The following is a 13,055-nucleotide window of genomic DNA, read 5'->3' on the forward strand; positions in this document are numbered from 1 at the left end:
GACTACGGAGGCCGCTATTTTTACAGCTTACTTAAGAACTTCTAACTTCTGCCACAGGATGATTAAAAATATGGGATAAATATATATCCATTTTAAACTGATTTCAATTATGCTTCATATTTCAGAGATCCCAGTTTCGAATCTCAACCATACCCTAAGTGGTTTTCCTCAGTCGCAGATTCCGGAATACCTAGAATTACCTCACGACCGACTCCTTCCATATTCTATCCAATTCATTATTCACTGATCATAGTATCAGGGCACGCGGTAGCGTAGTTGGTTGAGGCACTATGCTACGAGCCGGAAGGTCGCCGGTTTCATTCCCGATGAGGTCACTGGATTTTTTAATTGATCTAACCCTTCCGGCCGCACTATGGCCCTGGGGTCGATTAAGCCTATAACAGAAATGAGTACCAGGAATCTTCCTGGGGGTAAAGGGCGGCCGGTGTGTAAGGCTGACCTCACCTCCATCTGTGAGCCGATTGTCTACAAAATGTGGGAGCCTCGACGTCTCACAACCCTATGGGCCTCAACGGCCTGTTACAGGGATAGCTTTACCTTGTATTTTTCATTTAGCAATTACAGCTGACTGTCAGTACTCACCTCCAGCGTGGTGAAGACAATTTTCTCGATGGACGAAAAGTAACGTTCCCAGAGGATCTGCGTCTGCTGACGTAACGCCAACACCTTGGTCGCGTTCACAGAGCGCACCACGTCCGGCACCTGCCAACACCACACACCACAACCTGTACTGACCGAGCGAGTTGCCTCCAGCAGCAGTGCTCCAGTCCGCAAGACAGAGGGACACCGACTATCTTGAATGGGACTCTAAAACGGACCCCGACTGCTTCTTCCACATACTTTCGAATTCATTATCACCATCATTACACTGCATTACTGACAGTGTAGTTAAATAAACTGAGTAAAAAATCTTCTGGCATTTAATAATAATAATAATAATGGTGGTCACGGTAGCCGAGTGGTCTAAGACATGTTCTGTCTTCGCTCGCTCGGAAGCCGGGATCGTGGGATCGAATCTCACATGTTTAGTATGTGTTTGTGTTGTCCTGGGTTTAGGTAGACGCCATGCGACGAGCTGATCACCCGTCCAAGGAGTCCCACCGTCTGTAAAATGATCACGAAACTGAAAAAATTAGAGACCGGGACCCAAGGGGGCTGTAGAGCCAGTGAATAACAATAATAATAATAATAATAATAATACTTCTTTATTCCAAAAATAAAGGAAAACTTATGAGATTACATTACTGTCTGTGTGTGTCCATCTATCTGTGTCCCCCCTAAATTTTTCGTTTTCTATGTGGTCCGCGTCGTAACATAGGAAAGCAGGTGATTGGTTCGTCCCGAAACATCTTATTTCTTTATTTGTAACGAGTTAATGCAGTACAAACGGAACCAACTGCAGAGGCAGAACAAACAAATACGAAGAGAAGCACAGTCAACACAATACACACATATATAGGGCATAACAAACAGAGGCCATGTAACTCTGCAATATACGCAGTACTGAGCCTAACAAAATGCTAACGAAATTATTCAAATATGCCGACGCTGTTACAGAGCCAATCTGCGGCCAAGGGTCACGTGTTCTTACTTAATTAAGCACCACGCCATGAAGGCGTATGGGGGGAGGGGGGGTGCACATCCACCATTCTTGATCTCGACACTAGATTGAGGTCAGTTTCACACCCCGGCCACTTTACCCCCGGCACCCATTACATAAGATGGGTGGCCCCAGAGCCGGCTGGACGCTGTGAAGAGAAAAATCTTTCACCTGCAGGAATCGAACCCCAGCCTTCCAGCCCATAGCTATACCGACTGAGCTATCACAACTCCACATGTATATGTCTAATAATAATAATAATAATAATAATAATAATAAGTCCCACTGGGAAGACCAAGGCGTAGGTGGGTGGACAATATTAAAATGGATCTTAGAGAGATAGGATGGAATGGGATGGATTGGATTGATCTGGCTCAGGATAGGGGCCAGTGGAGGGGTCTTGTGAACACGGTAATGAACCTCCGAGTTCCATAAAATGCTGAGTAGTTGCAAAACTGGCGGCTCCTCCAGAAGGGCTCAGCTCCACGAGTGAATACGTACGCCTCCAAATGTAAGCAGCAGAGAACAAGGCTGTACGCATTCCACTAAAGGCATGGATGTTTATGTGTGCTTTTATTCTGCGTCTGTGCTGTTCTGTGTGTAGGCAGCGCCCTTGGGAGGGGCTGATCCCCCGTCAAAAGAGTCCTACCGACTGTGTATAAGATTCAGAAACTGAAAAGGTCCAAAGGGCTGTAGAGTCATTCATGAATGGATGAATAAAACACGAGACAGGATACAGTGCAGGAGCGTCAGTGGGAATTCTGATGGAAGCCATGGGAGGTATGGGAAATGGGACACATGGACTGGCGAAAGGGACACGAATTCCTCATCAGCGCTTCACTTTACGCACTCAGTGCGAAGACACGCATTAGAACCGCGACTTATGGCCGGTGGAAATTTACGAAACGTGGAAAGCGGTAAACAGCCGATCATCAAAAAATTCAATTCGGAGGCCAGCAATGATCAGATAGCCCTTAGAAATTTCCACCTGATGTGTCTTCTTCTGTGATCGCCTCTGTGGTCTAGTGGTCAGAGTTCCTTGCTATGGATCCAGAGATCCCGGGTTCGATTCCCGTCGCTACCAGATTTTCTGAGAAGTAGTGGGTCTGGAACGGGGTCTACTCAGCCTGGTGAGGAAAACTGAGCAGGTATTTCAAGGAAATAGCGGCTCCTGTCTAGAAAACCGAGATTAACAGCCGTAGGGATTCGTTGCGCTGACCACGCGACACCCTCTATCCGCTAAAGTTGGCACTAACTTCGCCGACAAGCGCCGGTCGCTCGGTCGGTATAGTTCGCTTGCGGACTAAGACCACGGAGTTTTCTTTTTTCTTTTTTGCTTTTTGTGTCGTCTTGTGAAGAGACAGGCGTTCATTCCTCTGTCGCGAAGGAGACAGAACGCGTTGCCGCCAATTCCTACGTAGAGTGCAGCACGAACGGGAAAATTTCTCATATCCAGATAACACTAACTAAACAGCGTGGGGCCGCGCCATAGCTCAAGCGGTTAGTGGCTGGCTTCCCACGGCGGCGGCCCGGGTTCGATCCCGGGTCTGGTCAAGTGGGATTTGTGGTGGACAAAGTGGCGCTGGGGAATGTTTTCTCCAAGTTCTTCGGTTTCCCCTGCCAATCTTCATTCCACCAATTGCTCCACAATCACCCTCACCTATCATCTGGGGCTGGTACAATAGGCCAGAAGTGGCCGCAGTACAAGGGACTTGACCCACCCCACTAGCAATAAAAATACCAAACAGCGTCGTTTAATACACAAAGAATCCATTATTACATTGTTGTTGCTAAAACGCGGGGGGCCGGGATAGTTCACTTGGTATAGCGACCGGCTGGACGGCCGGTATTCGAATCTCGGCAGGACAAAAAAAAAAATCTCTATAACACATCATCCAGTCCGCCTCTGAGTTCCACCCAGCGTCCTATTCAATGGGTACTGGGGCTCTTTCCCTGGAGGCAAAGCAGCCATGGCATGAAGATGACCACTCACCTCCATCTAGTGTCAAGGTCAAGATTGGTGGAGTTATAATCCACTTCCCTATACGCCATCAAGGCGAAGTGCTTAATTAATTCGGAACAGGGACAACTTTACATTTGCGTTTTATTATAAAGCAGAGAATATGTAACTGGGACCATTCTTTTTAGGAAAGGCTCTAAGGATCCATAGGACCGATCCTTCATGCAGGGAGAACGACCATCTGCCTACAGAGAAAGTTTATGCCTGATTCGGGGTTTAGTACCAATGAACAAAAATGAAAAGTTTACATTTACTTCCTACGCGTAAGGCAGAGAGTATCTGTTTCTCGTTTCTACGAAAATCAAATGTTATATTTATCTAATTGAGTTAACGGTAGGGCCACCAGATGGCAGCAATAAGGGGCAGTATTTTATCCGGTACTGCAATGTCGACATTTCCAAGGAAACTGTATCTCTACACTATCACCATTATGCATATGCCATGAAACTGTCATCCATAACTTCTCGAGTTACCGACTGTGCGCATTCAGTGAAACCTTCCTTTCAGAGGGTCCCTTAAGGGCTATAACGTGTAGCACTGGATTACAGGAAGGGTTATTTACAGCAACCTCGGCCAGAGATGGGAAATGTAAAACTTTACAGTTGAATTTTCAGAGGGTATTCCAATAGTAAAGTAAATTTTTGTCTGTGTTTCGTTAATTAAGCATTATGCCATGAAGGCATGGGGGAGTGGAGGTATACCTCCACCATTATTGACCTCGGCACTAGATGGAGTGTGAGCTTCATGCCCTGGCCGCTTTATCGCCGGGGAAATCGCCCCCGGTACCGATTGGATAGGAGGCTGGACGACGTGGAGAAGAGAAAAAGTATTGCCATGCCGGGGATAGAAGCTGGAACGTCTAGCCCGCAGCTATACTGACTCCCTATTCCAGTAGTATATAGTAATTTAACTGCAGGAGTAAAATTAGATGAGGCATTGATTAGATTGTAGTTGGAATCGATTTTGATTGCGCTGACCACAACTTTGTAGTATGGAAGAAAGTTGGTAACCACACGCAAGCAACGGAGCTGAATAACAGAAGAGTGAAAATTGCCGTAAAATTACAATACCCCCGTATACAGGAAAATTACAACGCACATTCTCCTTTGGTTTTGCTTAGACACAAACCCGCAGGCCACCAAGAGCACACAATACATGTATAACACATATTGATTTTCTATATCCCTCGAATCCATTTACCCAGCCAACCTAACCTCACAAATTCGCCTCAAAATTGTCCTCTACCAGCAACCACAAACCTCATTCCCCGCCTTGCCATTCTGCAACCCACACTTTCCTCTTTCACGGCTTCGAGGGAAATGATGAATTGAAGCTTCGGTGTTATTAAGCCGCCGACGTGCATAAGAAATGAGGGTGAAGTGGGGGGCAAGAAGTGGCGCACAGACATGGGAGACTCGCTCACTGCACAGACCGACCTAGCGTTACGTCTGGAGATTCCGGGCTCCTGGGATGTGTCGACACGCAGTGTGGAGGCTCCTCCTGCCTCCATCTTCAGGGCAGAATATACACTCTATTGCTTCCATCTTCAGGGTAGGAGATACAACCTGCTGCCTCCACTGTCAGAGTAGAAGAGACATCCTGCTGACTCAATCTTCAAGGTGAGACGCTCTGCTGCGACCACCTCCAGAGCAGAAAAGCCAATTCACTCTCTACTTCTTCATGTTAGTAGCATGTCCAGTCTAACCTGAAGATGGAGACCGATTTACCAAACTATACGGTGTCGAATCAGCCGTGAGAACTTCAGACCCAACTAACTCTGACCCAAAGCGGCCTCCGTAGTCTAGGGGTAACGTTCCCACCTCATTACTCAAGGTACGTGGGTTCAAACCCGGCGGAGGTCGTGGAATTTTTAAGGGCGGAAAAATTCAGGGAACAAGTCCTCCGGGAGGGACTTTAAGCCGTGGGTCCCGTGTCGTAGATTTACGGCACGTAAAAGATCCTCGTGTCTCTAGGAGACCTTTGAGCAAAATTAGGTAAAAAGTTTCCCGCCCAAGTAGTTCCCAATGCCTCCAGTAGATGGGGGAAGTATCGGGTAGAGGGACCGAACTCGCTGGCTGAACGGGGCTCATAGCAAGCATCAGTATCGGAAGGGTATGGCGACTGGTAGAATATCAAAGGGGGACGTACAATAGATCAACAAGTGGTCGCGGTGCATGGGGAAACCCACCCCCTCCAATAATGAATGAATGAATGAATGAATGAACTCTGACCCAGAGCAGCATTACATGAGCGCATGAATTACACCACCCCTGCGTCCGGAAAATACAGATCAAAATAGGGCTCGACCTAGTAAATGACCCCTCTCATCTATGTCGAGGTCTTCCTAGCGGTCCCTTTCGTTCTGGCTTTCATATCAATATCATATATGCATTCCTCTTCTTCACAATTCGTGCTAAATGCCCTGTCCATCTCATCCTCCTTGACTTGATCATTCTAATTATACTTGGAGAAGAGTACAAGTTATGAAGCTCCTCAGTATGTAGTCTTCTCCAGTCTCCTGTCACTTCATCCTAATATTCCCATCTGCAGAGCGTCCTCAAACAAACCATTACCCAGACCAGCAATCCCATTAAGCATATGCGGCTCGTAACAAGCTGCATCAATTGTACATAATCTAAAGAGCCGTGACGTCACACAGTGGGGACACCTGCGGCTGCGCGTTCCGAGGCGGGCACCTGAAATCACCGTTAGCACTTCGCTTCGCGTTGGGAAGACCACATGTTCGATTCTAGGTCAAGAATGCGGCCAATCATGAGATTCTTCGTGATTTTACTGAGTTCATTCCAGTACGCATATCCTAAAACGGGGCATGATGTCTGGTATGATATACGCGAGCGGTCCCTGAAGTTTCTCACTGATTTTGTTTTGGGACCACATCTCCTGTTTTTTAATTATAACTCGAGGTAGCTAAGTCACTATAGGCAACTGCTGCAGGAAGGGAGGCCGGGATGCAAGTCCCGGCATAGGGAAAATTTTTCTGTTCCCTACGGCGCCCAAATCGGCCCTGGGACCCATTCAGCCTCGTATCGATTGGTACCTTGGTGGAATTTCTCGTGGATAAACCGGCCGGGGCGTGAAGCTGACCACTCGCCTACTAGTGCCGAGATCAAGAATACCTTCACTCCAACATGTCTTCATGGTATATTATTATTATTATTATTATTATTATGGCTCTACGTTAAAGTTGGGCCTTGGCCGCTTTTCCAGTTTCTTGATCCTATAAACAGTCGGTAGGGCTCCTTGGACGGCAGATCAGCTCGTCGCAAGGCCTCTACCTACACACAGAACAATACAACACAGAATAAACGCATAGAGATATTCATATGTCGAGTGAGATTCGAACCCACGATACCAGTGTTTGAGCGGGAGAAGAGAGTCCATGCCTGAGACCGGGCCACCAACGCGATCGCCTCTCCTTGGCATGCAGCTTCATTAATTTAGCACAGGAAAACTTTAGCCTTTTGCCTTTAATTTAGAATTGACCAAAAACAGCCATACAAAGTCCTTGCCTTATTACGTCGAAAACTGAGGCTTACCTGCAGAAGCAGACGCTCGTCGGCCCAGATGACAGCCTTGTTCCAGTCGATGACTTGTGCGAACGGGAGAGCCCAGCCGTTAGATAGCAGCACAGGGATACAGCCAGCATGTAGCGCCTCCAGGAACCGGAAGGAGCCCAAACGACGTCCTCGGGGGACGAGACAGAACGTCGAATTCTGCAGAAGCACCTCATAGTCGTATCTGCGGGCACACAAAGTATGAGGCTGTAGCGCACAAGACACCGATTGGCTTTCATCACAGGGATTTAATGACTGTCGAATTGGGGCGGTCCTGTCTTACGTAGGTCCCACCCCGGAGAAAGATCCACCGGTACCCACTGGACGGCCGAGGTTCGATTCCAGGCAGGACCAAGAAATTTTTCTTCAATCCACAGCGTAAGACTGGCTCTGTGTCCCACCCAGACTCCTATACAATGGATACCGGGGTTTCCTTGCGCAGGGATAAAGCGGTCGGGGCGTGAAGCTGACCACTCATCTAAATCTAGTGCCGAGGTCAAGAATGTTGGAGCTATATCTCAACTTTCTGACACTTCTTTATAGCACAGTGCTTAATTAATTAATCACAAGGATAACTTTAAGGTTACTAAATTATATGACGGTAATATGTGAGGTCCACCGATTTATAAAGCACCCTGTTCCATTCGACTGAACTCAAGCAGGACGAGAGAGGCACATAGGAACTGTATGCAGGACAAATGGGCCTGCCTGCCTTCGCAATCTCTCTCTGCAAACTCGATTCGCTTTGGTACGCCAGCAGCCTGCGCAATCACCACCCAAACGCCTACATACCGAGGCAACTTCTCCGACACATGTGTTATACGTGTAATCTAGACACAGTTGCAAGGCGCTGCTTGATTTTCGTGACCAAACTAACATACTAAAATGTAGGATTTCAGGTTCTCACAGTGACGATTATGAAGATTGTTATCTTCTGGGATGTGATGGCGTGTAATCTGGTAACTAGGCGACATTTCGGAGCTACTTTCTGCCTCGATCCTCTGGGAGAAAGTGGGACATATTGGCAAGACGTTCCTCGAAAATCTTGGCATATATCATACTAAAGGAGTTATATCCCAGGAGGTTCTAATCTTTGTATTTTCGCCTCCTGTAAAATAATAATAAGAATGTTGTGCGAACTAATGAGGTGAATGCAACATTAATTCAAATTAATACTGTCACGTGTTAGTGACTATATGGGTGGTTTGGATTGGTAATTGGATTTATTGAATGTTTATCATTTGTAACTGCAAATAACTCCAACAGTCTGATTTACACACTTTAAAAATCATTACATCACGCTGGGTCTATTATAGATTTCATTGGTCGGTGCTTGGTAACGGTTCCCAACAATATAGATTCTTCTAAGCTCGTGCTTCCGTTGTTGCCGGCTGGCTACCAGCTCATAACTAACTCAACTTTTCAGCCTCGGCACGGAGTGTATAGAAGGCACCCTTTTTAACAGTTCCTCTACTGTTGCGCGCGCATCAGTTGCCGCAGATACGTATTTACAGAGCCGTTGCCTAGCAACAGCACCACTATTCCGCCTTGTAGATGTCATGTCACAATATAAAACTCTGAAATGTTAAACGACAATACAGACTTCGAAAAATATGCAACGTTGGCTGTAGTTTATTTTAGAACGTAAAACAACATGGCTGCTAGGCAAAATCTGATCACACGACAGTAAAATTAGATAGCTTCTTACAAATCCTATCACAATACCTCGTTCAGGCCTTTGAATCGATGTCGTTGATGTTTCCGGCTGTAGAAGACCCAGGGAATTTTTGATCTGGTGAAAAGAAATATCCCATAACAACGAAGTTCGCAAATCCGTTCGCTGAGGGCGACACTGGCGCTGTACCACGGATGTACGGACGAAGGGGCATGACCATAACCTCCTACGAAATGTTATCGGACCATTAGGCGACCAAACATCGCATGGAAAATTCGGTGCGCCCAGCCACGAAATAAGGATAGTGACATTCGGGTTTCTCAAGGCGGTATGAAGAGTACATTTTTGAATGTGATGCCGTAGAGTCTGGTAGGGGTATACCGACATTTTGCATGACTCTCCAGCCTCAACTTTCAAGACCGAAGAATAAGACAAGCAAGGAATCACCAGAAACCATGCAGCAACAATGGCAGCTGCTGTTGTAGATATTTACGAATATTTCGGAGGAAATTAATTCCTCCATCTTCAGGGTAGAAGGGTGAGGTCTCACAATCCCATTATTTTTTTTCCATTCCTCCCATTGGTTCCAAACTACGAACCCACCCCTTATCCTACTTACAATATATAATTGATATTTCTCGTCCGGCTTATTCATTAATCCTGAAAATAGAGGCACGAAGTTCATCCGAAACATTTTTTTAACTTATCTACCACACTATATAGCTTCGCATCCCACAACACATCGAGTCATATACATATGAACCTCAAAATTTGACACGGTAGGGCATAATGAAACTTTCGTTTTATAAGAAAATGGGAAATTTTTAGACTAGCTGAGCAACTATAATCTTCTTAAAAAATATCATTCATAATGTACACTCCATTAACGTAGACGTTAAGAATGCGCAAACATGTTTTTTTTTGTAGTTTATTTAACGACGGTCGATCGGATAAATTTCTGGTGGTCCTCGCCAGCACAGTCTTGGTTCCCAGTTCCGTCGACTGGGAGCCGCAACATGTGAGACTCAGAAACTCTGACTACACAACGTCCAGCGATTGAATGATAGTAACTAACTGGCAAGGATGGGGAAGGAAACGGTCATGGCTTAATTTAAGGCCTACGTTCATAACTTTCTCTTTATATCCACCATCAACATGGCTGTATCGATGTCTCAATCTCTTCCTGCGCCTTTTTTCCACCATTCTGGATGCACTTGGTTTATTTTGAATCTCTCTCTTCCATTCTCCCATCCAGCTGAAATTATCCGTGATGACTGCCTTTATAATCTGTTTGTAACACGCATAAGGCACACAAACTTCCACCTCATGCAATAGTACGCTCTTTAGATACACGCCCATTGATTATACTTGCTCGCACACCTCACGTGCTGAATGGGTTGCATAACTATCAGGCACTATTCAGGAGATTAATAAGGTTTACTCTGGAGCGACATTGCCCGAGCGTACACAAGCACAATGAGTGATTCAAAGAATAATTTGCATTGCAACAATGGTCTAATCAGCGCGGCTAATCGCTTAAGGCATTTAGCTTTCAACTGACACAACAATCGATATTAAACTGTATTTAGTGAACAATGGAACACTAATAATATCACAGTAAACTGTGTACAGGGCCAAATAGCAGAGTGGAGCTACGCATGGTGTTTTAGGACTTGACGATTAAATTCTGAAGAATTTATTCAGTTAAAGAGCACCGTATTCTGGACCCGAACAGGAAATGGACAGAAGCAGGCAGGAAGCTCAGCTCTGCTTAACGCCTGTTTTGCTGGTTTCTTGTTTGACTTTCCAACGCAAGATGGAGGCAATATGTTCCTCCGAAACGTCGCTATCTCTCCGAACTAGAAGACCTTACAGCCGAGAAAGACCGTACTATTCACACTAACAGCCGTAACAACAACAAATCCAACACAATCCAGCAACCGTGTGATTAATCAGTTAATCGCTATGCCTTTAAGACATACGGGAAGTGGAGGTATCGCTGCACCATACTTGACTTCCGCAATAGATGGAGGTGACTGGTCAGCTTCACGCCCCGGCCACTTTACCTCCGGCACACGCTGGATGGGCCCCAGAGCCGGTCTTGAGGATCTGAGGAGTGAAAATCTTGCACTACCGGGAATCAAACCCGGGCCATCCAACCCACATCCCGCCGTTATTAAAGACGTAACGCTCTACGTCATTATCTGATGACGACGCAACTTCAAAGATATTTTAGATATATCTTCTAATTACTTCAAGGTCAAAGGCAAACATAAGGCGCGTGAAGGGAATAATGGAATGCACGAGTCTGTGAGTTTCATATTTTTGAAATATAAAGAACAAAGGGGTTTCCAAAAGCTAACGCCATCTGCCCTTGGAACTTATGGAAACTTAACACTAACTTTAATTATGAATTAACTGTAACAGACTTTCAGCAATTTAGGATATAAACGAGGACTTTTCAGGAGGAAAATTTTCAACATCCGCGTAACAACCCATCAAGAAACACTGATAATAAATATACGTAACAGAGTAACTTTCTCTAAAGATACGTACCTATTTCCTTCCCTCTAGTTTATATATTAAAGGCGTTTCTTTGGACTTTCTACAGACTTAAGAATTTCTACGAATTATTTTTCTCGTTTCATTCCAAATCGCTCTTCGTCGCCTTCTTCACGACTGAATGTAGGCGCAGGGCGACAATTCTGGGCAGCTGTTTCCGCTATTAACCACAGATTTAAGTTCTCGATGGCTGAGGCAACGATACAGCATAATTATCACGAAACCTACAAGACTTACTGAAAATTTGTAATCAGCATAAAATGCGTGCCTATTTCCTCTGTCCAATTTAGGGCCGAAACCTGTTCTATTCCCATATTTAGTGAGTTTCCTTCAAATGAAATGCAATTCTCCATGTCAACTATCCGCTATTCGTATCAAAGTCAAACCACAATCTGAATAAACTGTAAAACATTAGGAAACATCCCAATTAGTCAAATTTAATAAAAATCTAGTTGCAGCATCTCAACTATTAACTAAAGCTGCCAACTGCATCTATGTTATTACATAAAAAGGTAAAACTGTCCCTGTGCTTAACTAATTAAGCGCTATGCCATGAAGGAGTATGGGGGAGTGGATGTATAGATCCACATTTTCTTCACCACAGCACTGGTTGGAGGTGAGTGATCAGCTTCATGCCCCGGTCGCTTTCCCCCGAAAGAAATAGCCCCACCAAACCATTGGATAGGAGGGTGGGTAGATCCCAGAGGCAGTCTCAAACGACATGGAGAAGAGGAAACTCTTCATCCTAACAGGACTCGAACTCCCGACCCCTCGGTCGTCCATCCCGTAGCTAGTGTCTATACCGACTGAGCTATCCTGGTTCCCCTATAACTTATACTATTTGCCAACTACAACAAGAATAATCAAGTAACGGAGATTGACAGCACATGTAGCACGTATGAGAACATGTATGCGTATAGGCTTTCGTGGGAAAGCAAAAAAAAAACAGAGCCCATTAGGAAGACCTACATATAAGCGGAATAATAATATTAAAATGGATCTTATAGAAATATGATTGAGTGGTATGGACTGGATTGACATGGCTCAGGATAGAAACAAGTGGTATGAACACGGTAATGAACTTTCGGGATCCATAAAATGTTAGGGAATTGTTGAGTAGCTGCACATCTGGCGGCTTCTCAATAAGGGCTGGATTTCATGGAGTTGGTTGGTTAGAGGGAACCCTGGATTTTACATATTTTTTAAGAAAGTAGCTAAAATAAAAGTAAATTTGAGAAAATGTACAACCAAGCAAGTGAAAATGGTGCAATATAGAGAGAAATGTGGGTTGCTCTGGGCCGTAACTCTCATACGTTTGAATACAATACCGAGCTACACACCGCGTTATTTCTTCAACCAGTTGGTGTCATTTCTTTCCTCTTGTGCTCTCAGTCTGCATGGCTCTTATACGAGGCTCAAAAAACTTCATATGCAAAGATATGCCTATTTTATTAAACACATATTTTATTTACGTAAACAAAATAGAGTTGGAGTTTAATTTTTAATTTTTTTTTGATAAATATGACTTCTAAAATCTGGCAAAAATTTTCATTTCCAGGGGATCCGAAACCTAACCAAAATTCGGGGTGGGGTGGGGTGGGG

At 45.0% G+C, this 13,055-nt stretch overlaps 1 protein-coding gene across 1 annotated transcript in view; it reads right to left on the reverse strand.

Annotated features, from left to right (window-relative positions):
- Positions 1–13,055, reverse strand: part of LOC111866884 (exostosin-1) — a 237,097-nt gene that overhangs the window by 21,790 nt on the left and 202,252 nt on the right. The window contains exons 2-3 of the mRNA XM_023856233.2: positions 7,199–7,400; positions 604–723 (exon numbers count right to left, since the gene is read on the reverse strand). Of these exons, the coding sequence (XP_023712001.1) occupies positions 604–723; positions 7,199–7,400 (322 nt within the window). The remainder of the gene's footprint in view (positions 1–603; positions 724–7,198; positions 7,401–13,055) is intronic.

The sequence above is a fragment of the Cryptotermes secundus genome, unplaced genomic scaffold (genome assembly GCF_002891405.2).
Source record: "Cryptotermes secundus unplaced genomic scaffold, Csec_1.0 scaffold673, whole genome shotgun sequence".
Taxonomy (NCBI): domain Eukaryota; kingdom Metazoa; phylum Arthropoda; class Insecta; order Blattodea; family Kalotermitidae; genus Cryptotermes; species Cryptotermes secundus.